Source organism: Trachemys scripta, chromosome 3 (assembly GCF_013100865.1).
Source record: "Trachemys scripta elegans isolate TJP31775 chromosome 3, CAS_Tse_1.0, whole genome shotgun sequence".
NCBI lineage: Eukaryota > Metazoa > Chordata > Testudines > Emydidae > Trachemys > Trachemys scripta.
In genome coordinates this window covers 88,439,540-88,465,685 of record NC_048300.1, presented here as the reverse complement: position 1 = coordinate 88,465,685, position 26,146 = coordinate 88,439,540, and the positions used below count along the sequence as shown (strand labels likewise).

Sequence of the window (26,146 nt, the reverse complement as noted above, 5' to 3'; positions counted from 1 at the left end):
AGTTTGGGTTAGCCCAGGCCCTAGGGCAGGGCGGGGCAGCAAACAAATAGTCTGTCAGAGGCCCAGGCCCCTTGGACAAGGAGGAGGAGAGACTGCCACCCGGCGGGGTGGCAGGGGGGAAACACAGGCCTACCCACTCCACTGTGTTCCAGCCTGGGGCCCTATCCGCAGCAGTCCGTCTGCCGCGCAGTCAGTGGGGATCCTGACCGCAACACACTGACATGGGTTCGGGGTCTGCTATCCCCAGGCCACTTCCCATCTCCTCCTCCATGGGTACCTGTTCCTCCTGAGTTTCGTCTGCTGGGTCGCAGATCATGGGCTCCTCCGGGCCCCGAGCAGCAGGTAGGTTTGTCGCTCCCTCTGGGCCCTCGGCGGGGGGAAGCTCAGACCGCTCCTCTGGATACCGGGCTCTCGGCAGGCTCGGCCAGTCCTCCTCAGGATACCGGGCTCTCGGCAGGCTCAGGCCCGCGGGAGCTCGGGCACCAGCATCTGTCCTCTCCCGCTGCCGGCCAGCTACTGAGCGCTGTGGCCTGGCCTTTATACTTCCTGTCCCGCCCCTTGACTTCCGGAGGGCGGGGACAGGCTGCGGTGGCTCCGCCCACTCTGGCGGCTGTTCTGGCTCATCGCTTCCAGGGGCACCTGGGAGCCAGGCCGCCCCGCTACAGGCTGTCTGTGTGGAGCAAGGTTCTGCTTGCACAGACCCAAGTGCAGGATCGGGATTGTAAGATAGCACCAAGGTGATATATCTTTGGCTGTTTTTCTTGCAGGAAAGCCTGCCAATTTTTTTTTTGTCTTTTACAGAGCACATTATTTCTTGTTAATCGGACTCACAAATGCAGCCTATGACTTGTACTTGCCAGTTATAGAGACAGTAACCTTTTAACAACAGTATCACCAGGCCATGCAAACACTGGCAGCACAAGCAAACTTTTCATTAGTGCTGTGTTAGCTTACTTTTAATACCTGGCCTTTGCTTGCATAAACACACACATACACCCAACCATATACTTATGTGTGTTGAGGGGAAATTTTATGCCCATTTATCTACCTAAAATCTGACTCTTAATCACCAACCTGCCTGCTAAAAACATACAAGTGGACTGTGAATAGTTTTACAAACCTGAATTATGTAGCAACTCAGAAATATTTGATCAGTGTGGCTGATGACATTTATCTGGCAATGACTCATTTGCTGACTTTGGGTCCCAGACCATAGCTGGAATCCCAGACCATAGCTGACTCTGTAAGGGCTCGTCTACACTTATCGGGAGATCGACGAGCGGCGATCGATGCATCAACGGTCGATTTAGTGGGTTTAGACCTGCTAAATCACCGCAGATCACTCTCCCATCGACTCCTGATCGAGAAGAGTAGCGGGAGTTGATGGGAGAGCGTCTCACGTAGACATCGCGTAGTGTGGACCCCGCGGTAAGTAGATCTAAGCTATGTCGATTTGAGTTACGCTATTCGCGTAACTCAAATTGCGTAGCCTAGATCGAATTTCCCCTGTAGTGTAGACAAGGCCTAAGGGTTCAGTCCTGCAAGATGCGATTCCTGGAGGTGCTTAGTCCTCTCAACTCCCATTGGCTTTGCTCAGTCGCTTGCAGTTACAGGGCCATAAAAAGGCCACATACATAGGACTGTATGAAAACTAACAATGTTATTGATCATCTAAGTGCTGTATCCCTGTCCTACCTCTCCAGTCTTTACACTCAATACAAGTAAAGTATCATTCCAGTTATTAATTCCACAGTTACTATGATGACAGAAAATGAAGGCCCTATAAAGCAGTTCTTTACTGTAAAAGCTGACTAAAAGGAAACTAATATATATTTGTGGAGCTACTGCTGTTGAAACCTTCAAGCAGCCAGCGACCTCTTCTGCAAGTGTTTTGGAAAGGATGGCTGGTATGTGATATTTATTAAACCAGATTGTACTGCTGCTGCTACTGTTGCAGGCATATGATGCTTCTGAAAGAGCAATATGGAAAACAAGTGATCGTTAACCTGTTGGGAAGCAGAGGAGGAGAGGAGGTGCTCAACAGAGCGTTCAAGGTAAAAACAACAGCAACTTTTGTTAAATTGCAGAGCATTAGAGTCCTGCTTCTTCAAGAGGGAAAATCACTTGAGATCAGCCTCGGGGCACCTGATCTAAAGAAATTAGGCAGTTCAATTTCTTGGACTATCTTGCATCTTTCTCTTTGTGTGTAATATTTCCTGAATGGAATATCAGGGTGTCTTCTTCCTTACTTCCTCAAATTGTATTCACTTTTTCTTTAACTAGCCTCTCAAAAGAATTAGGGTAAATATTCAAAAGCACCTAAATCCCATTTCAAAAGTGATGTAGTCACTTAGGGCCTGATTTTTAATGGTATTTAGGCACTTAAAATTAAAACTAGTAGGGTTAGTACTTAGCCACCTAAGTCCCAGAGTCAGCTCATATGTGCTGTCAGTTTCCCTATCTGTAAAATGGAAATAATGATTCTTTATTCCCCTTTATAAAGTACTTTGAGATCTATAATTAAGAGCTGAATATAGCTACTCTAAAATTACAGTCTTCTCACAAATGTCAAGATAGAACTACAGAAATCTAAAACTGACATCCCTGGTGAATTCTTACACTGATTATTTTAGGTAGTGCATATGCAGTATCCACATTCTTGAAGATATTATCCTCATCATGTATAGAATCATAGAACTGGAAGGGACCTCAAGAGGTCATCTAGTTCAGTCCCCTGCACTCATGGCAGGACTAAGTATTATCTTATTAACAGTTTATGGGTGCAAAAATAATGTCTTCTGTATTTTATATGAGATCTGTCTTTCTCTAGACAAGTTCTTTTCGTTGTCTACATTGTTTGTTATGATCCTATAACAAGAAATTTGTTACTAAATCAGAATTTAGGGCATCTGTCATATAAAGACTGTGTGCATTTGTTCATTTGTTTTAAATAAAGGCCTGGCTTGATTTCCATTTTTTTAACTGTATGCCAGACTAACAGAATTGTAAGTGAATTATTGTGAAGGTGAAAGGATCTGCATTGACAGCACTGGACACTGAAATCCTGTATTTATCCAAAACAGAGATCCCTTGGAGATCTTCATTACATTTGTTTCTTCATAAATAAATGGTTAGGAGGGATGTGCTGTCAGTGTTTAACTTGGTGCATTTCAAAATTCAAATTAAAAATTATGGGCAGTATAAGTAATGGGACCCTCATTCCCCTTTTGTCATAAGCTTATCTCCTTGCTTCTCAAACTTCCCCTATCCACTTTAATTTCCCATGTTCATTCCTTCCCTTCCCTTTCATTTCTTCCCTCAGTCTTAAAGTTTTATTTATATCAGTTTAAAATATGTTCATTGCATTTGCTGGTAGTTTCCTATAATCGGAGTAGGATGGTCACCAATATCATTAGTATATGCAGAAAAATCGTTTTTTTTTTCTTTTCTGTTTGTTTGTTTTTTAATTCAGTACCATGCCTCTGAAATTTCCACCGTTACCTGGTAGTGGAAGATGAAATTCAGTATTGTTCCTGGTGATGCTGTTCATTTTGCAAGCATTTCTTAACCACTATAACAGACTGCAATTATGTTTGTACTAAGAACAAAGCTACAGTGCAGGGGGTGTAATACTTTTGACAATGATTTGCACTGAGGTAGTAGTGAGATATCATTCCCAAGAATACTACCAGTGCAGTCAAATGTAAACTGAAATGTGGACAGTTACCAGAGAAACAGATGTGTGTTTGACTCTGATACAATGAAATACATCCCTTCACTAAACTACATACAATATCTTTGTCTTCATCTATGCAGGGAAGTTTTACTGGTTATACTGCTATAGTTATAGCCCTGTGGAGACACTCTTAGTTTGGTATGAGTGGTTTTTTTTGTTTTTTTTTTTCAGTTTAGCTTAAATCCCTTCTCAAGCAACATAAGCAAAATGGAAAAAAGGCACTCGTAAACTGGAATAAGAGTGTCCATGCTGGGGATAGACAAGGCCATAAAAATTCAGAGTTAAAGCTGTTCTCACTAGTTTATGGGTTTGCGATAGAATGCTGAATAGTGCATGATATATGTTAATAAAATATAAGATGATCGTACATACATCATGTGCAGCCATATGAGGAATGAGGAAAGTTTCATGCTTTATCTTCATCACTACATTATTTCATTGTATGCTTTTGGTTTATAACTTCTTAATTTTTTCGCTCTAAAAGCTAGACTGTTGAGGCCATATAGGTACTTATGTGCACAGTTGCTTGTGTTACACACTCATAACCAGTTTACATTTATAGTTTACAGCTACAACTTAGGTTCCTACATAGGAAAATTTGGCTCTAACAGTCTAATTTACTCTTGGAAAGAAAAAAACAAGGAACTTGCATTAGAAAAGCGTACAACAAAATAACGTACTTCCCTCTAGACTTCTCTACATTAAAGCCATAATTAAAGTTTATCAACAGTATAAAGCATGCGGGTATTGATACCTGGGCTGTAGAAGTAAGTAGAATTCACTTTCCTTCTTCCCTTTTCAAACAGAAATTGCTGTGGGCCTCTTCCCATGCTGCAGACACACCCATGATTAATTTTGACTACCATCAGCTTGCAAAAGGTGGGAAAATAGAGAAGCTGGAGAATTTGTTGAGGCCTCAGTTAAAGTTGCACTGGGATGAATTTGGCATCTTCACAAAGGGCAAGAATGTACCTGCACGGTGAGTGTCCCTGCCCCTTTATCACTTTCCATACACAAATTATGTCATCTACTGAACCGAGTTCATCACTTTGTTTGGAGACTGCTGTAGCTTTCTGTGTTACAGTATTTATGTTTTAAAAACATGTTGGTTCAAAGTTTCAAGTAGCCTCCATTTGTACACATAGGCTTTGTGCAAACATTTTTCTGTGTCCAGAAAACAGAGGCCATTGAAAATTTAGACCCCATCCATTTTATTTTACTACTTCTAGTTCTGAGGGCAGGTCTTCACTATGGGGAGGGGTCGATTTAAGATACGCAAATTCAGCTACACGAATAGCGTAGCTGAATTTGACCTAACGGAGCATGTTTCTGATGATAAAAGAAAACAATAGTTTATCAGTAACAACTGGATGTGGAGGTTCCTAATAACCTGCTGTATCTCTCTTTATTCTTTTTTTGGCTATTGAAGTCTGCAGACAGGTACCTTGCGAATGAATTGCCTGGACTGTCTGGATCGTACGAATAGCGTACAGTCCTTCATTGCACTTGAGGTGAGTTCATTAATGGTCTTTCATGAACATACACACACACACTCTGCCTGCATTTTGTGCATTACCAAAAAGGGAAAGAGGGAGGTCTCATAGCTCTGTCTTTCCATCATTAAGATACCTGCATTAGTTTAACTATAGAATGATGGCTGGGTGAAATTCCTACATGAGGTGTGGGGGGGAAATGAAATATGAAAAGTAACTTTTCCTCACCTCTCTTTCTGTGTCCACTCCAGGTTCTGCACACTCAGTTAGAAAGCCTAGGGTTGAACTCGAAGTCTACAGTTGACCGCTTTGTGGAGTCCTACAAGGCAATGTGGACTCTCAATGGTCACAATCTGAGTAGAGTGTTTACAGGCAGTCGGGCCCTGGAGGGGAAAGCCAAGGTAAAGGAGAATATCAGAGCTGCTTATTCATGAGTGACTTTAAAGGAAGTCTATATTATCACTGCAAAGATCACCTGTGTTGAACATTTTTGTCTAATGCAGGTAGGGAAGCTCAAGGATGGAGCCCGCGCTGTGTCACGCACCATTCAGTCAAATTTCTTTGACAGTGTGAAGCAGGAAGCCATCAAGTTGCTACTCATGGGTGATTTCTTCAGCGAGGAACATGCAGACAAAGGAAGGATGCTTATGGACAACACTGCTCTGCTGGGTAAGTCAGATTCTTTGATTCTATGAGATGTAAATCTGTCTCCTTTGTCTTGTGTTTGCTTCCAGTTGTGCTAGATGACTAGTTGCATTCTTTTGATGAGTCTAGAAATAAACAGCTGTTGCACAAAGGCATTGATGTACAGGGGCAATGCTTTCAAGTCACAACAGCATGTGCTTGAATTCCACTATTTTTATTTCCCAAAATATTCGATTAGACTTCTGCATAGGTTGTCTCGTTCACTGATGATAATCTGTGCTGATGGAAGTTGTTGTCTACTGTTTAGAAGAGTGGATTAGGAATCAGAATTTCTGTAGGGGGTTTTCCAGCTTTGTCCCTGACTCACCCTTTGACCATGGGCAATTATCTTGGGACCAGATTTTTTTTACAAACTGGCCCCTCTTTTTGTGCTTGCAATTTGTGGATGCTTTAGGCCATTTAGGTGTCTAAATACCTGACTGCACATGCAAATTGGTTACCTAAACACTGAAATCACCTAATTTGCTCCTGCAAATAGCGGTGGTCAAAAAATTACACTCTTAATTATTTACACCCACCAAAAAAAAAAAAAAAAAGAGGAAGTCTGATTAAAGCAAGGCTAAAATGGGGACCAGTCAGGAATGATCAAGATGGTGGGGTCTTATGTGGAATCCTGGCCATATCACAATACAGAACCAAGTTCATGATGGTTTTTCAGAATTAATGTATAACAGCATGCACCAAAAAAATTTAATGGGGCTTGGGTTTGGTTCTTAATTTGTGACATCATTTTGTAGGCCACGCTGAAAATCCCAAGAAAGACCAATCTAAAACCGTATTATTCAGTCATTATTAGGAAAGCATTAGAAAATTTTAATAACATATTTTGAATATATTTTCTTCAAGTTTGTCACTGTGAAAGTCCTGTTTTTCCCGTCCCCTCCACTTACCTCCATGTGTGAATAGTACAACTCATTTCAGTGACTGCACTCAGTTACCAGGAAAGAAATTGATGGCATCATTTTCAGTTATGCAATTATTGTTATTTCCACTGGAATTACTTTTTTAGTTATTGCACTGATGCCAGTAAGGTAACTTTCATTATTTCACAGTAAGTCTACATGTCACTGACGTCTGTAGTACCATTCATTCCACTGCAGCAAATTGTCTTTACTTTCTCTCTCCATCAGTGACTCCCAGTATTTTGAAGGCCATGTCAGAGCGTCAGTTTGAATTCACGCACTTCAAGCGGATTCGTGTTGCCATGGGGACCTGGAATGTAAATGGAGGCAAACAATTTAGAAGCAACATCCTTGGCACCAGTGAGTTAACAGACTGGCTGCTGGATTCTCCCAAGCTCTCTGGGGTTTCTGAATTTCAGGGTAAGACTTTGAGTGGTAGTGTATCTGTTTTAAAATAAACATTATTTGTTAACCTCTAATGGAACTGCAAAGTAGTTTAGGCCCTGTATTTGGCCATTCATACATCATCTGGTAGGGAATTCTAAGTAGCTGATTCTGCTCCCACTTGGCCTTATGCTGCACCCCTTCACAAGCCTTGGTGTAGCAGTCCATAGGTGGGGCTGGGAAGGCTGCTCATAAGTTAGAGAAACCCTCAGGGCTGCACTAACTAATGTTGAAGAGTGTTTTGGCCCTTACAGCATCCCAGAATCCAGAGTGTACGAAGGTGGCATAAAATCACCTTACCCTGAGGTGGCCTTCTGCACTGAATCTCTCGCCCAGACAGCACAAAATCTGTCCCTAAATATCAGTTTTTATTCATGCTCCCCCATTCCTCCCCTTGTGTTTCAATCTCATTGGGAGTTAGGTGCCTTTAGAAATTCCACTGGGCATCTATCTGCCTCTTTTGACACCTACATATCTTTAAAGATCTGGCCTTTAGGCACCTCTGAAAATGTTACACTGAATCCTTTAATGTTTATAAAGCACTGGGAGACCCTCAGACAAAAGGAACTGTATACAGTAAGGGTAACCTTTTATTACATTACATTGTTACAAAGCAGGGTCCTTTTTTTAGTAGTGTGTCAAACTGTTGTGTTTGTGGCTTGTTTGGACTGGCTGCTGACTTTCCTGTTCACAAAACAGGGCTTGTGATTGTAACTGATTTACAGATTTTACTAAAGAAAACAACAAAGGTAGTGTTCTGTCCTTCAGAAATGGAGTGGTTCTAAAATTACTGCTTGTCCTTTATTTTCCCTGTTACAGAGTAACACATAATCCTCTGCAGGCATTGCTGAGATATTCCTGTGCATAGCACACAAATATATGAACAAATTCCATGTATCCCTGGCTGTCTCATGTGAGCATTACTTCTCTTGAGCCCATACTACTGTAGTCTCAGAAGGCCCAGGAAGTAGGAGATTAACAACATTATGCTGCATGTGTTCTGTTCATGCACGCTAGACATACTTACTGACAATGAAGTCAGCCACCTCATGCAGTCAGCTGTTTTAATAATCTACATTAACGGCTAAATTTTAAAAAATGGGTGTCAAAATTACGCATGTGAAATATGCAGTTACTATTTTTGCATGTGAACTTTTCTGCTTTTCTTATTCTTAATTTGTGAGCAAATCTGATTTAGGCTCCTACAGTATTCTTCTGTGTAGTCCTACGGCTGAGTGAAGTTCTTGTTATCTGGTGAATAATAATGAAAACCTTTTAGATGTATGGCAAACCTGGTGAACAAGCAGATGTAGATGTAGCTCTGTGCCGCCACTTGAGAGATCAGTGTCTGATTTTCTGAGTCCTCTCCTAGGGGCATGCTCACACCTGGGTGGGAGGAGAGAGTATCTTACATTGGCCATCAGTGACACCTCCCCCCAGCTCCTGTACCAGTTAGTCTAAAGAGCATTATTGACATGATACATTCCTTCATCAGTAAGCGGTTACAACCCGTGGTGTAGGTTATTGAAGAAGACAGGGAAGAAACCTCCAAGACTTCCTCAAGGTAATGGAAAATCTTACTCAGGGGCATGGGGGCAGAGGGGAGGAAGAAACATGCTGGTGTTGGACAGTAGTTGCAGCTAGATAAATTATCTGTGTCAAAAACAGACATCGAGATATTGGACCACATACTGGGTATGAGATTTCAATGTGACTGGATGGAGTGGGGCAAACCATTGTGACTTTTAGGTTGTGTACACAGTGGCATCATATCTTAGATCTGGGAAGTGAGGATCTCCCTCTAAACAACATTGCGGAGGTCACAGCTAGAATAAAGTACTTTGTTCTGGGCTCCTTCCTACCAGAAAGATGCAGACAAACCAGAAGGAGAAAAGCAGAAAAATGATAAAGGGAACTGCAAGGGTTGCTTTCTGAAGATAGATTAAAAGAGCTATAATTATATAACTTGGCAGAGGATGCGCAAGATTAACTACAGGACTTCTCTTTTTCTAATTTCTGTCAAGAAAGCAAATGATTAAACAAAGCAACAAATAAAGTGGTAAAAAGTCTTGCATGACTTTTGTTCCTCTCCACACAGATGATGAGAGCTGCCCTCCTGACATATTTGCTGTGGGATTTGAAGAGATGGTGGAATTAAATGCAGGGAATATTGTAAATACCAGGTAGGTGAAAACAGAGCTGTGCTTTGCACATTCACCTGCCTGTGGTCCCTGTGTGTGGGAATGTTTGTCGTTAACAAAAGCCCAGGTTACCAGCCCAAATGTGCACTCTCTTGCACTCTCTCATTTTTATACAATGCATATCACTACTTTCTAAGGCAATGCAGGGAACTATTTAACACTGTGCACCCAGTATCCTTTCTGATGCTGAAATGTTAAACTGCTAAAGTCTCTACACACAACTGAAATTTATGTGTGGAATTTTACAATGTGAGCAATATCTCTCTGTGCTTAAGTACTTATCTATGTGTATTCATAAAGGTACTGCTAGGGTAGGAAGTAGAGGTAAGGAATGAACTCTTCTGTTCCGTGCCTGTGAAATAATGTGTTCCTTGACGGGCTGGAGGAGGACTCAGGGGGAAAGGGGCAAAAACAACCGAGGAAGGTAGCATTTCACTACTGATTCTTCTGGCTTAACATTTGGATATCATCTTTAGGAATGGCAAAGCTACAGTAGTGTGTAGCATGGTTGGTGGGCCAGCTATTCATCTGCATGTATCAGTAGATCTTTAGGACAAGAAAAATAAGGAGGTCTACAAGGTAGAATCTATGCAGACATAGCTGCCCAACCATCACTTGAGAGTAGCAGTGCATTCACTATTAAGCATGTGTAGCTGGTCACCTCCTAAGCAGTTAGGATCCATTTAGCTCTCACCTTACTGCCCTCTGCCTCGTGCTGCAAGAGCAGGGGAAAGAGACATTGCAAAGAAAGAGGCTTCAACATGATTTTTATTATTTCATTTCTGTTCAATTCATTCAATGTTTTATTTTTGTTCCAGTACAACTAATAGGAAGATGTGGGGGGAGCAGCTTCAAAAAGCGGTTTCCAGGACTCACCGGTACATTCTGCTGACGTCAGCACAGCTTGTTGGTGTTTGTCTCTTCATCTTTGTACGACCTTATCACGTCCCCTTCATCAGGTACGAGGGTGTCGTGTTTTCACAAATGGTTTCCTGCGGCCTGGGGTTGGGAGCAGGAAAAGCAGGCCTGGATTAATCAATGTGCACTGAGTGCAGTTGAACAGGGCTTCCATTTCAGGGGAGGTGCTGACTCCAGGGGGTACAAACTACACACACACACAGAAATCATAGCCCAGGAAGGAGTGGCGGGGGAAGGACTTTTCCAGCATGATGTGGCAAGAACCAGTGGGATGGAGTGGGGAGCCGGGCCAGCCCTGTGGGACAAGAACTGCTGCTAGCTGAGTGCAGGCTGGGTTCGCTCTATAACAGCCTCTCCAGGGCCCCTCATTCCCTCAGGGCAGAACCTGACCCCTCTCCCCCCACACACACACACACAGATTGTCCCACCCTCTGGGGCAGTACCTGACTCTCATCCCAGGGCTTTCTACCCTGTAGGAGAAGGGAAGGTGGGGGATGCCTAAATGCCATAGTTCACAGGGCCCCAAAGTTCTTCAATCTGGCCCTGAGGTGAAGGCCTGTTTTTTGTTGAGAATTCCTGCTGCCGAAATGTGTTCTTAATTTTGTGTAAGCTCATTAACGTGCACAATTGTAAACACGAGGTTGGGCTAGGGATGGAAATAAAAATTCCAGTTAAAAACAGAATTTAATTGGCTAACAAATATTCTTTATTTCTTTATTTTAAATAAAATCAATAGAAACGAGCAAGTTAGGACCTCTGTACAGTATTTTACAACATAAGCTGTACTGATGCCAAACTGGGCAAAAGGAGAAGACTCCCATCAGAAATAGACCAAGGAGGAGATATTTTCAAAAGCACATATTGGAGTCAGGCCACTTGCTCCCTTTGACTTTCACTAGGAGTGGGCCATCTAACTGTCCAGGGCACCTTTATAAATTTCTCCCTACTTAGCTTCCCTGCACACATCACCAACACAGACAAAAGCTGGAGAAAAGAAATAGGCTTAATGCAGTTCCTAGAACCAACAGGGGAAGCAAATCCTAGAGGCAAGATCTCTCCTCTGAGAAGATCGTTCCTTTGATAGAGGAAGGAAGCCTGGGTTCAAGTCTCTACTTTGCCACAGGCTTCCTGTTTCACCTTGGGCAAGTCACTTTCTCTCTGTGACTCAGTTTCTCCTCTGTAGAATAGGGATAATAGAACAGAGGCACTGTGAGGACAAATACATTAAAGATTGTATGATGTTCAGGTGCTGTGGTAATGGGGATTGTATAAGATCCTTAGATAGACTGTCCTGCCATCAGTCCCCAGGATGAAATCCTGGCCCCATTGAAGACAATGGCAAAACTCCCATTGACTTTAGTGGGGCCAAGATTTCACCTCAGATTTTTAACTATAGTAACCATTCAGAGTACCTTCCCCAGTTGTTCTAGTAGCACAAAGGGAGCAGTGCAGTCTCTGAGGCACCCAGGAACTAAGCCATATGTAGATCTCTACCAACACCTTGACTTGTGCCCTAAAGTAAATAGAAAGCCAATCTAGCTATTGCAGAACTGTCATAATATTCTCCCTGTGGCCAACAGTGCCAAACAGGTAGCTAGATGTACTCTGCACCAGCTGCAGCTTTGGAGTGTTCTTCAAGGGTAGTCTCATGGAGAGAGCACTGTAGTAATACAACCTGGAGTTACAAGGTCCAGATCTGAGATAAAAGGCTGCAGATTCACCTGAGGAAAAAAGATGCTTTTGGCCACTGGCGACATCTGAGATCCAGGAGCAATCAGGGCTGCGAAGTACACTTAGATCAAAAAACTCTTGGGCTAGAGAGTGGATAATCTTGTTGATAATAAGATGAGAAAACTCTCCTACCATATATTTATGCTGCTTCTGCCACCAGCACTCCTTTCTTCTCTAGATTTAGCTTCAGCGAGCTTCGTGTCATTAAGTCTCCCATTTCAACCAAACACTGGGGAACCATATAGACTACAACATCTGGGCCTAAATTGCCAGAGACAGAGCTGTGTGATCTCTGTGTACAGTAGTGATGACAGTGGAACCCATACCATCTCCCAGTCTACCTCAGCAGACTCACATACACATTGGGTAGGTGGATAACAGAACAGAGCCTGCATGAAAATGCCTGTGCAGTGGAATGAAGTATGCCTACGGATATGCGGGTGGGAGAGGAGTAATTGGCCAGAACTACCCACTGGCATCTCTCAGAGAAGACTAGGACAATATCATCCACCGCATGCCAAATGCACTGCTGGGTCACTAAAACCTTCCAGAGTATCAATGCCTGCTGGGCTATCTTACTTTCTCTTTCACTATTCTGATATCCACCAAGAAGGTTCGTGCTCATCGTACCTAGCTCTGCAGTCAGACTAATGGAATCCAGATAACACTAGTGTTCCCTTACTGCAGCCTTCTCCGTTCTAAAGGGAAAAGACTAAATTCCTGATTTTTTTTTTTAACTAACCTGTCTGATAAAAGTAGTCCAAAGAAGGAGAATACCTTTTACTAGGTGAAATTTGAGTACTCCAGCTTGAATAAAAGGGATCAATAGCAGAATTAGTCAACAGACTGGTTCTGTTGCACCTGTCAACCTGTTAGCACTCAGATATAGAGCAGTGGCCCGTTGAAACTCCTGAAAGGTTTTGATTTTAGTAAGTGGCTGAGTTTCATTATTTAATACTAATGGGCTGCTACAGGATATATGGACACAGCCAATCCTAGCCACATGATTTTTGTAGTTTAAAAAAAAAGAAAAATCCAGAAAAAGACAACAAAAATGATCAGAGGCAGAGAAAGGCTTCTATGCTAAGGGGGATTAAAAGATTAGGATTAGTGTAAACAGGAGATGAATGAAATGGGACGTGATTGAAGTATATATCACAGTGAATGGGTCAGGGAACTCAGAGGCTCAGGGTCAGGGAACTCAGAGGCTCAGGATACTATGAGGTTGTCTCACCACGTTTCCTATAACCTTAGCCAAGAATGGACGATTAGATTCCAGTTGATAGTTGGATAGGTTGGCAGCATCAATGGATGGCTTCTTAGAGCAGAGACCGAACACAATTCCTTAAAATGGTCAAAACCCTCTCAGAGAAGGTGTTGATGTTCCCCACCAACCAACCCAAGAGCTAGTATTTCCCCACTGTCTTTCACCAGCCAGGAAAGAGAAGGAACCAAAGCATGGGTTGTGGTATGAAATTTCCCCAACACCTCTAGAACCTCCAATAATGTGTGTAACTAAAAGTCAACCAAAGACCTAACATTTGTTCTCTCCAGATATTGCCCTGTATCAATGGACACAAGTATTCTAGTCCAATGCACATGATTTTATGTACAAAGTAACTAAATTTTCTCAATAGGAAGGATTCACGCAGGGCTGGGGCAGTTACAATTATGATCTCACCATTTGCTTATCTGAACAGACAGACGTGCATTATTCTCAAAATAGACTGGCTCTCTAGGAGTAATTATCCTGCTAACAGGTGGTCTGTTTTGCCAAGTCGGTCCCTTTGTAATATAATGTAAAAACAATGGTACATGAATTGCTAAGATGTAATTGTAATACCATGTAATTAACAATATGGATGCAACAGGCAATTTGTTATCAAAACTAACGCCATTTCAGTGCTCAGGGTCTGCGTATTTGTTTCTAATAATCAACTAGTTTGACAAATACAGATTTTATAATCTGTATGCTTTGAGATTTGCATTGATACACCAGAGATGTGGCCAACTCTTCACTACAAAAGTTGCATTTCATGGTATGGAAATGCCATTTCAGTTGATAATCAGCTGTCCGGTATTGATTCATATCAGCAGAATGGAAAATAAAAGGGAGTAAAAGGTGACCATTAATTATTGTCACTACTTCAAAGGATTTTTTTTTATAAAGACAAACATTAAAAGTAAACCTCATATAAGTTTCAAAAGCTACAGAAATATTTTCATGCAAAGAATGCTGAATAGTTTGGAAAGGATGCTAAGGGGGGTGGTCCAAGGAGAAAGTTATTTCATTCAATTGTTTTATTACTGTATTATTGTTTTTTTAACTGGTAATCTGAAACATCAATACAGCCAGTAGTAATGTTGCAGCAAAAGACCCTAAGAGATCTATTGAACAATTGGAATAATGGAGGGAAAACAAAACCATCATTCTAAATAAGATATGTTTTTCCTTTCCACTTTCCAGTAATGATTGATGAATCTTTTCCTCCTCTCTCCCCCCACCCCCAACTTTTTTGGTCCAGGGATGTAGCAATAGACACAGTGAAAACAGGGATGGGAGGGAAAGCTGGAAATAAAGGCGCAGTAGGCATCCGTTTCCAGTTCCACAGCACCAGTTTTTGCTTCATATGCAGTCACTTGACAGCTGGTCAGTCTCAAGTGAAAGAGAGGAATGAAGATTATAAAGAGATTACACAGAAACTCAGCTTCCCAATGGTAAGAATGTAAGATGTCTCAGACAAGAAATGTTGTGAATGGGAGTGAAAATTGTATCCTTAAATTTTTAATTGTGAGAGTTGGTAGCAATCTACACCACCTGGCAAGTCAGCACAGGAGGCAATTCAAAGTCATGGAGTATTCACACAAAAGAACTTAATAAAAAAGAAAGTAAGGTTGAAAGCATATTTCCATGGAGACCAGCTAACCCCAAACCAAATGATACTTTCTTTACAAAAATTCTACACCTTTAAAAAACCCAGATGTTAGAATTCCTTAACGTGAACAATGAAGGGATCTAACCAGTTTCCCACCATCATAATGTTTCATCACTCACTATCACACCCACCTGATTCACAGATTGAAAACTTTATGCACTGTGGACCAGATTCTCCAGTTTGCCAAGATTACACGTGAAGAACCAGGTGTGGTGGCATCAGAGAGAGAGTAATGGCTCCCTGGTTCTCTGCTCAGACCCAGAACAGATTAGTTCCCCCTGGGGCTGCTCTAACTTGAATTAGTTAGCAAGAATCCCTAAAAGACCATTTTCTATCAGAGCATACCCATACTCCAGCCACAACTGGACATGCCACAACACCTCAGTCTCATGCACACAGCTTACATGTCTCCTGCTCTTCTTCAGCCTTCCTCCCTGCACTTCCCCTAGAGTCCCATGTCCCAAGACCAAGGAGGGCACCTTAATTGTTATCTTTTTCACAATGTGGTGCAAACAGACATTCTGAGATCCCTTTCCTCTGTATTTATATCCGATATGATTTCTTTTGGATGGTATTCTGTTGATCTTTCTTTTTAAGGCCAGCAAGTGGCCCTGTAGGGTTTTTGTGGCTGTGTTTCTGTGCTTGCCTTAATGGTGTTGGCCACTTTAGATTTCCACAGCTGCCATTTCTTTCAGACTTCTCCAGAGAGCCTGTAAGCCAGGGAACAAGAGGACCAGTTTGTGATGTGTTCATTTATTCTGTTAAGTCAGCAAAGAATAGCATTTAGGTTGAAGAGCATAAAATTTAACTCCCTGTTGTTTCCAGGGTTTAGAGGCTTGACACATATAGCATATTAATCAGTTTCCGTTTATGTTAGAAATAATAGTGCCAGTATTGAAGCCCTGCATAGAATATCCATTCTAAATGGCCATTAAAATCATGCATATAGGAGTCCTTGCTTCCAGTAGCTCATTAACTATTTTATATCCTGTACGTTTACTATATTGGTGTAAATATATGTAAATCTCGGCTCTCTATGAGCTAAGATGAAGTGCGTATTAACAGTGCCCTCTAGTGATGCTATAGATACAGGTCTGAAGTGTTTCCTTTATGAATCCCTGTGTTTAGAGGTTTATAACTTATTTGAAAAAACGTGCAGTTATTTGTGGCATAACACATGAAGCTTAAACATTGGAGTGAATCTCTGTTAATATTATTATTACTTTACATTTACAGAAATGTGCTATGCAGTTGTAGAGGCAAATTTTCAGCCTGGTCTTGACTGAAGCCTCTATTTTTGCGGGTGTATACGATAGCAAGAGCATTTTGTGGCTGCAGTTTAAATCATGCAGGCATATAAGTCCTTGACTGTGCCAGCAATTCAGATATCTAAATTATGGATGTAAAATTGTGACTAAATAACTGTGGGATGCAGAAAGAAATGTAGAGACCACTTTTTTAGTCTGCACTGGATTTAGCAATTAAAACCTCATAAACAAGTCCAAAATACAATATTCCAGGGAGACTGAGTTTTAAACTCAGTTGATTAAAATGTATAATTTTAAAGTGTGTCTTAAATTCTGTATCTCCTAACCAGGGAAGGAATGTGTTCTCACATGACTATGTTTTCTGGTGTGGTGATTTTAACTATCGCATCGATCTGACATATGAAGAAGTCTTTTATTTTCTTAAACGACAAGACTGGAAAAGACTCCTGGAATTTGATCAACTACAGCAGCAGAAATCCAGTGGAAAAGTAAGGGGATTTATCCCATTTGCTCCAATTTGAAAATAGCTATTTTCCAAAACACCCATATTTTGATCTGAATTAATTGCCTTTAAGAAAGAATGAAAATGAGGGCATTTTCAGACATACGTTTCTATGGGTACATTCATTTAAAAAAAAATCAAAGTGTGATTATACTAATAAAAGTGAATATGTGACAATGAAACCTTCACAAGCAGGAATTTAGCTGATTGAAAAAATAATATTTTTCAATAGATTTTTAAAGACTTTCATGAAGGCACTATTAATTTTGGACCAACATATAAATATGACGTTGGCTCAGAGGCTTATGATACAAGTGATAAGTGCAGAACCCCTGCTTGGACTGACCGAGTGCTTTGGTGGAGAAAGAAGCTTCCGTTTGATAAAACAGGTGTGTAGGGTCTTTCTCATTTTTGCATTTCTCATTTTAAATAATGATGCTGGGCAGTCAGATCTCACTGGATCCAAGGGACAGAATTTGGTCTAGTGGTTAGAGAAGAAGATGGGCAGTCTGAGATTCTAGGTTCTATACCTGGATCTGGCCTTTAGTCTGGGTGAAACTGTGATTACCTTACTCATGGTGGTACTCCCTTTGGTTTCAGTGGGACTGTTTTCATGAATACAGAAGTCACATTTGAAACCTTATCAAGTCACTTAGCTATAGCCTACTCCTGCTCCTGTTGTTACTAATTTCAATAAGGGTCTGAGCCTTATGCCTTGGTTTTCTGAGATGTTATTGGTTTCCTCAGTTATTAGGGAATGATAATACTGAATGTTATGAGGTTTTATTAATTCATACTTGTAAAGTGCTCTGACATCCTTGAATGGAAAGTGCTACGGAAGTGTAATGCATTACTTTATCTGTAAGTTAAAAGCTATAAAATACCAAGACAGTTTAAAAAAAACCAACTAAACTTTTTGCAGCCAGAGCCATATTTCCGTACCAGCCTCTAAATCTGCATGTCATCCATCAGTGTGTGTAAAAACTGCACTTACACATGCAAAGTGAAGAGTTATGTGAGAAATTATCTGATTCATGCATACAAAGGTGAATTTACCTCTGAAGATATAAGGGTCATCCCGTGGACTGCCTTAGTATAAATATTGTGAAGGAAAGCGAGGGAACCAGAGAGGATGTCAATGTAACATAAATCATCTCATATTTATTTTAAAATCTGATGGTGTAGTAAAAAGAGGATCATGACCAGTAAATAGAGGCATGAGCTTAAGAAGCAATAAAACCGTAGAAGGGATGAGATACAGGGGATAACAATATGTGAACTTCAGTTTGTGTGAGAAATAAGCTATAATATTGGTAGGGCTGCAGTTCTTCTAAGCCAGTCGGGTCCTACACATAGGTATAGAGGGGTTTGTGTTGCGGTAGATAATCGAAATATCCCAGCTGAATAGCCAAGAAGAAAACAACACTTGGATGAGAGGATAAAAGTGCTGGTATCCCCTCCCCTCACTTCTCACAGTTAGCAGAGGCACCCTCTCTCCATTTCTGGCTGCTCAATAATTGACCCAAATTTTGTTTCCCTTCCACCTTGTAGACCACAGATAGCCCGAAAATCCTCCTTTAAGAATTTACCTCTCACTCTTTCCGTTTTATTCATGTTTCTATAACTTTGTCATTTTTTCATGTTTGTAGCAGGTCTGCCATTGTTCTAAATGCATGCAGAAGTTGAATAACTCTCCTCATATTTTCCAACTGCTTTATGATTGTTGCAGACTATCCAGTAATTCCATTGCATCTTTTCAGCTAAAAAAATATCCCCAACTATTTCAATAATTTCCCTTTCTCCCTCAATTCTTCTTTCAAGTGGCCCCAGAGAGGACTTCAGCAGGCTGAGCAGACACTGTAGATAGGATGATCTAGCAAGGCTGCAAGAGCCCACCATATGTCGGAAGAAAGTAGCAAATAATTGAAACATCTTTCTCCTGTACTTACAGACCTTCCAGAGCTAGCCCAAGTGGTAACACAGCTAGGAGATCCATCTTCTCCCCCTCCCTGTTTTCTGCCTTTGAGCCCCACCCAATCCTTCTGGTTCCATTCACCACCTATAAACTCCACTACCCCTTCTGATTTTGTGACAAAGCTTCCCCTCTCTCTCTCTACCGCTTATCTGCCCAATAGTCCAACTTCCATTTCTGTTCTAGAGAGTGGAGGATAATGGGTGTGTGGGCCAGAGAGCTGTTTGCAGAGGTGGGGAGACATTCCTTCCATGTTGTTTACAATTCAATTCCTAGATCGAAGGGAAGAGATGGTATAGCTGGTATGAGGCAGCCAGGAGAAGTGACTGTGTCCGACAGTAACTCATCTTGAGCTCTGGAGATGAGAAATAATCCTTCTGCCCAGGCCTAGCAATGCTTCCCTCCATTTCTCCATGCTTCCAAGAGCAGCACAGTGCCTCCCCTGGCATAAAGGGGGAGCCCAGAGTAGGCACTAGCTGGTAAGGAAGCAACAATCTATACTACACTCTTATCCCAGTTTTGAACACTTCCTGTCACCCAGAAAAATCATGTGGAAAGCAGAGAAGCTATAGCCATACAGGATTTCCTCTTTCTGTTCTCTTAACTGCATGTGGTTATTTCAAAATATAGGCTTTTTCAGGCTGGAGGAAAATGCTATTCTTTAATGTGACAGTGTGTGATGCTAAATTATATACGTCTCTGAAAAGTTATTGGTTTACGTTTTGTCCTGTTCTAATGATCTGTGCTATCAATTGCACTTCTTTTTACATTTTGTTTTCTATCAGGAGATTCAAAGTCTAGAGGGATATAAGCCATCTTTTAGATGGAGTGCTTCAGGAACAATGTGTTTGGGTGAAAACCACTGTTCTGTGAAATGCAGATTGCTAAAATTGTTTTAATTATTGTTACGAGTCTGTGAACTTTAATGCTCTTTTGTGCTGTATAGCTGGAGAGATCAATCTCCTAGATAGTGATCTGAGTGCTGACACTAAAGTCAAACACACTTGGACTCCTGGTGCCCTGATGTATTATGGAAGAGCGGAGCTGCAGGCATCTGATCACAGGTAATGTCCTAGTTTAGATGATCTTTCTGAGGCTCACTGAAGTACATATTCAATGGAAGGGCTAAGAATGATTGTTAATGGACACTACATGCTTATTCTCTGTTCAGCACTTTGACATTTAAACCCATCATAGTTCTAAACCAAAGGGTGGCAATGCCCAGGGGCCTTGTATTAATTTTCCTCTACACTATGATCTCAGCAAGGGCTGGACAAGCCGCAGAGGCAAGGCCTGGATGATTTGATGCCTCTCCTCATTAATTTCTGACAGCTCAAGCCAATCAAAGGTGGAGCAATGACAGGCTACCACCTAGTCTTCTGCTAGAACGAAGGCAGCTGAGATGTGTTGCCATAGCGGTATAAATTGTGTGTGTACAGCTGGGGTGTGTGTGAATGTTAATGAGCTTCCCTGAGATGCAAACACATTAAACTTCCCCACTTTCCTGAGAAATGGGAAGAGAACAAAACCAAAAATTGAGACAGCCACATTGATTATAGATCTTCTCCCTAAAGAAAAATGATATAGATTAACTTCCGTTGCTCACTGTTATTGTTTCACTTGTTCTGAAATGAATGCTATGAGTGCTTTGATAAATGTATCTCAAAAGCTTGTCTGTTTTCAACATCACTTCTGTAATTATCCTGGGCTGCTCTATGGAAATGTTGTTGTTTTGTTTCTCACAGCAGTGGTCAATGAATCACAAAAGTTAACCCTGTGCTTTTCACAGCATTGTTACTCTAGAGGACTGTTTCACCTTTCTCCAGTAATGAAAGAACATGCTTCTCACAAACAAACCACTTCTCTATGTCAAGGCACTAGCCCATTCGCACTGACACTACTGGCTCCTGCAGCTAACAGTGTCATTGCCACAGTCATTATAAAATGCAACATTTGAAGCCTGGCTTCTTTTACCTTGGCTCCCAATTACAGCAACCACCACTACAGGAACCATGTTTTAACAACACTTTTTAGTTACACTCAGTAGGTTGGATTTTCCAGGATGTGCTATAAAAAGAGACTCCAGAGTATCTCTTTTAACATAGAGCAATGTACTAATCAAAAATGTTTTCAGAAATAATTCACACTTCCTATAGAAGGTTGTTTTAATTTCTGTCTTTCCTTCATCTCAACCTTCAGTCTTTTTGTTCATTCTGGTAGTGTGTATTACAGAACCAGCTGCAGTGGATGTAGCAGGTAGCAATGACAGGTAGTTAGATAGTCAAGTGTCCAATGAGTGCCCTCAGTGCATTTGCAAGTACAATCTTGAGGGTGCAGATTGCATCTACAGAGGCCGAGCCTCAGCCCTTTTGACAGCTTGTCCCTATTTATGTAGCTTTGACACTCGGAGCTAACACAGAAGAGACGATTCATAACTATTTAGAATATCATTGATGCGTCTGTACTACACAAACATGTTGCATACTTGAGGGTACATTGTCCTCTCACTGTTAGTCCTGGGGCTAGGGCAAAAGAACTGGAAGCCAAGACTGCTTTGTCTTGGACATCCTGTGTGACTTTGGGCAAACCACTTAACCTCACTATGCCTCTTGAGAAATAACAACACTTCCCTATTTCATAGAGGTGTTGGGAAACAATTTATTAATATAAGTAAAGCACTCTGAGATCTTGGGATGGAAGGTCCTATGGAAGTGCCAAGTACTATATTAGTGTTATTATTATGTTTGCTAATACAGTATATTATCACCACTATCTTTCAGCTAAATGTAGTTGTGGTAAATCTGAGAGACCCTATATGCGGGAGTAATAAATTAGGAGTCAGGACTCCAGGGTTCTATTGCCCGCTGTGCTGCTTATTATGTGGTCTTGGGCCCACTACTCAACTTCTCTCTCTCTCGCGCGGTATGTCTACACTGCCGCTGGGAGCGTGCTTCCCAGCTTGGGTAGGTAGACATGCGCTAGCTCTGTCCAAGCTAATGCATGAAAAATAGCAACATAGCTGGGGTTCACACAGGTGGCAGCTCGGGCTAGCCACCTGAGTACAAACCAGGGCCGGCTCCAGGCGCCAGCTTGCCAAGCAGGTGCTTGGGGCGGCACTCCGGAGAGGGGCGGCACGTCCAGCTATTCGGCGGCAATTCGGCAGATGGTCCCTCACTCCCGCTCGGAGCGAAGGACCTCCCGCCGAATTGCCACTGCAGATCGCGATTGCGGCTTTTTTTTTTTTTTTTTTTTGCGCCACTTGGGGTGGCAAAAACCCTGGAGCCAGCCCTGGTACAAACCCAGCCAGGCCCCAGGGGTATGTATTTGGGTGGTTAGCCCAAGCTGCTACCCCAGCTACACTACTATTTTTTAGCATACTAGCTCGAGCAGAGCTAACACGTCTGTCTACCTGAGCAGGGAAGCATGTTCCCAGCTGCCGTGTAGACAGATCCTATGTGTAAAATGGGTATTACAGTTATTTACTTCAAAGGGGTATTGTTAGACTTAATTAAAATATCTGCAAAGTGCTTTGAGATCCCGGGATGAAAGGTGCTGCAGAAATACAACGTCTAAAAATAGATTCTCACTTTCAGACAACCAATCTTTTGCATGTCCTATTATTTGAGGGTAATTTTAGATAACATGAAAGCAATGTCTGTGTGTGTGTGTATAAAATCTAGGCCCGTGTTAGCTATTGTAGAAGTGGAAGTCCAGGAAGTTAATGTGGCTGCCCGCGAGAGCGTTTTCCAGGAAGTGTCATCCTTCCAGGGACCATTGGATGCCACCGTAATGGTAAATCTCCAGTCACCAACCCCTGAAGAGACAAACGAATTTCCTGAGGACTTGCGGACTGAGCTTATGCAAATATTTGAGAATTATGGCACCATTGTTCTTGTCAGGTAAATGTTGATTCCTTGACATGTGCACTCTATTTTTTTTTTTTAATCCTAATTAAAATACATTAACTGTGTGGAATAGGAATAACCATTTTAGACTGTAATGTATTGCATTCGGATTGCATTAATGGTTAGAAATTATCAGCACTTATGTTTTATTTCTCTCCATCCTACTAAAGAAATATCCTAACAGGTTCCTTGGCTATGTGAGGGAGAAGGGTATGCAGTGCTCCAAGTCACAGGCTTCGCCCTGAGTCTGCCTCCCTGGGGTCAGCTCTTCACCTTGCTCAGACTCAGCCCTTTAATTCTCATGCATTGGGTGTTGCCTCAATTTGCAGTACTTCTAAGCTGTGCCTCCCATTCCTGTGACTGAGAAAATCTGCCTTCCTTGGCAGTTTTTCACACCCACTTGGATCTCTTGGGTGACTCTGTCCCTTTGGGATTTTAGAGCCTCTAACCTATCCTTGGGGGCTCAGGCTTTTTTGTCATTCCTGGACCTACTGAGTGTGAGGGAGGGTGTTTGATTCTATACCCTGTTGGAGCAGTTTTGTTTCCTTCAGTTGTGTTATTTTGGATCTCCTGGTAGCTATGGGACTTCTGTGCTGAAGAAAACAAGCACAGCTTGGCATTATCTGATTTACATTACCATGAGTGGAAGAAAACAACAGGATCAAAAGTACTTGTCCAAAGTGGGAAAAGGGCTAGCAGATCCGACTGTGCCACTGAAATGGGAGTGATGTTACACTGTTCAGCTGGGGCATACGTCTTAAGTTGTGCCTGGTCACAAAATGCTGCTATCCCTGCTGCTTCCTGCTGGAATCTAACTTCTTCGTGGCAGTAGTTGTGATTTGACAGCAAGACCAACAAATCAATTACAAGGCATTTGACCTGCTTATTACAGGAGATTGTTTTGCTAAATACTGTCAGCTTGGCTCTCTGTCTAGCCCTGCACACTACTGAGTAGGGGGTATGGGTTCAAGAGCAGCCCTAGGACCCCACCACTGCATGGTTTGTGAAGGTTTGGAGCATTGCACGGCTGCTGAGAGGAGTGTGAAAGAAATGTGCTTTGCTTTTTTCACGCCCCTTTGCAGCTTGCCATCGGACAGAGTAGTAGCCTTTGAGGAGGTTGTGTGCCCTCTGAGAGGCAGCTTTAGTGCAGAGTTCACACAGAGCAGATGAAGCTGGTACATGGAAGGGGAGAGCGGTGTTACACGGGGATGGGGAAAATACTGTGGATGAAGGAAGGTGTGTGGCATTTTCTTAACCTCTGGTCAGAGGGATGAATTGTTGCTTTGAGGACAGCCCCAGTAGCGTCCACTCTGGTGGGGCCACATGAGGGAGGACGGGTGGTGAGGGAGAGCCAGTGCTGGGATACTTGGTCCCACCTGTCACAAAAACACTTGTAAGTAATTACGTTATTGAAAGAGCTAAATGAAAAAATGCAGAATTACTATAGTCACCATTTAGCCCTACTATTTCCTTGTGGACAGCAAACTGTACAGTTGTCTCCTCTCTCTGTTCTTACTAGGATCAATCGAGGTCAGATGATGGTAACATTTGCAGACAGCAGGTCAGCTCTCAGTGTTCTGGATATGGATGGTATCAAGGTAAAACCATCTCTGGTTTATTTTAGTGAACTCACACCAAACTTTTTTCAAAAATGGGTGGCTTAGGTTAGATACCCACGTCCATATCTAGGCACCTGAATCTATGGCCTGATTTTTTCAAAGAAGCTGAATACCCCCAATGATCACTTCTAAGGCCTGCCCATATAAAGGAGGCAGGTATTGCTTCTTCAGGTGCTTATAAATAGAGCTCTGGAACTGGAACATTTGTAATGGTGCCAACATGTACAGTAATGCAAAATGTATCAGCAGCTAAGGTTCCACTCTGCTTTAATTTCTCACATGGATCAACAGTCATGTTTGTTTGTTTGGGGAGGCAATTTGGGGCCTGCTTTATGGTTAGGTATCAGGCTGCTAGAGCACTGGTAGGATTTTTCAAAATGCCTAAGTCAGTGGCTCTCAACCGAGGGTACGTGTACTGCTCTATATCTTATACACTAAAATGTAAGTACAATATTTATATTCCAATTGAATTATATGGTAAAAATGAGAAAGTACGCAATTTTTCAGTAATAGTGTGCTGTGACACTTGTATTTTTATGTCTGATTTTATAAGCAAGTAGTTTTAAGTGAGGTGAAACTTGGGGTATGCAAGACAAATCAGACTCCTGAAAGGGATACAGTAGTCTGGAAAGGTTGAGAGCCACTGGCCTAAGTGATTTACGAGTACATATCCCATATGCTCTTAAGTCACTAAGGCATTTTTGAAAATACCACCCCTAATTATTATGATTATCATCATTTTAAAAATTATACAGCATAATTGCTGTGATATTTTACCATTTCTCTCCAGTAGCAAATGACTGTTGAGTGCAGCATTGAGTAACCAAGAACTACAAGGGTAATTTCAGTATGAAAACTTTGAAGAAAGTCACAACATAAACAAGCCCAATAAGAGCAGCAGAGTTGTTTAGTCAATACCTGGAGTATTGTTACATCCAAAGGATTAATTCTGGGTTGTTTTTTGCCCCTGATGGTACTAGGAAGAGTATTTCCTTGTCATTGAACTGCTGAAATGAATCTGGTGCCGTCCAGATTTCTGAAGCACTTGTGGGATGGAACATCTGCATTTACTCAGCCTGTTGGAGCACTGTTCTCATTTTCTTAACAAAGGGAAAACAATTCTTTCATGACTCTAGGTCAAGGGCAGAGCAGTGAATATCCGGCCTAAGACTAAGGATTGGCTGAAGGGCTTTCAGGAGGAAATTGCTCGAAAACGGGAGAGCATTGCACCCATGTCACCCACAGCAAACTCCTGTCTGTTGGAGGAAAACTTTGATTTTTCAAGTTTGGACTATGAATCAGAAGGTTAGTAGCACAACTCTAGGCTGAACCATGAGAATTTACTTTGTTCACTTTGGTTGTGGGGAGAGGGTAGATATCTGTATGTGATCACTATCTTAGTTTGTAATAAAACAATTCTTAGAAACAGGTTCGTAAACAGAGCCCTGATCTGGCACTGTGAACTACTCAGGTAGACCCCAGTTCTCATGCAGAGCCCCATTGAATATCAACTATCCGCACCTGCTCAGTACTAAAAAATACGCTATCACAGTCATAGTACATTAAAATTATCTATATCAGTGTTTCTCAAACTGGGGTCCCAACCCAAAAGGGAGTCGCAAGGCTATTGTAGGGGGATCGTGAGATCACAACAGTGTCGCTAGGGGAAAGGGAAGTTGCAGGGGATACAGTAGCTGCCACTCTCCGGCCACCCAGCTCTGAAGGCAGCACCACCGCCAGCAGCAGCGCAGACGTAAGGGTGGCGATACCATGAGTATGTACAGTAATTTGCTATCACTTTTGGGGGGAGGGGA

General features: G+C 41.9%; 1 protein-coding gene across 1 annotated transcript in view; it reads left to right on the top strand.

The window, feature by feature from the left end:
- The window catches only part of SYNJ2 (synaptojanin 2), an 81,482-nt gene that overhangs the window by 43,378 nt on the left and 11,958 nt on the right, over positions 1 to 26,146 (top strand). Inside the window, exons 7-21 of the mRNA XM_034765316.1 lie at positions 1,958 to 2,054; positions 4,543 to 4,715; positions 5,166 to 5,247; positions 5,481 to 5,630; positions 5,733 to 5,898; positions 7,065 to 7,256; positions 9,379 to 9,463; positions 10,300 to 10,440; positions 14,656 to 14,848; positions 16,664 to 16,822; positions 17,069 to 17,225; positions 19,755 to 19,872; positions 22,489 to 22,707; positions 24,233 to 24,311; positions 25,469 to 25,637. Of these exons, the coding sequence (XP_034621207.1) occupies positions 1,958 to 2,054; positions 4,543 to 4,715; positions 5,166 to 5,247; positions 5,481 to 5,630; positions 5,733 to 5,898; positions 7,065 to 7,256; positions 9,379 to 9,463; positions 10,300 to 10,440; positions 14,656 to 14,848; positions 16,664 to 16,822; positions 17,069 to 17,225; positions 19,755 to 19,872; positions 22,489 to 22,707; positions 24,233 to 24,311; positions 25,469 to 25,637 (2,180 nt within the window). The remainder of the gene's footprint in view (positions 1 to 1,957; positions 2,055 to 4,542; positions 4,716 to 5,165; positions 5,248 to 5,480; positions 5,631 to 5,732; positions 5,899 to 7,064; positions 7,257 to 9,378; positions 9,464 to 10,299; positions 10,441 to 14,655; positions 14,849 to 16,663; positions 16,823 to 17,068; positions 17,226 to 19,754; positions 19,873 to 22,488; positions 22,708 to 24,232; positions 24,312 to 25,468; positions 25,638 to 26,146) is intronic.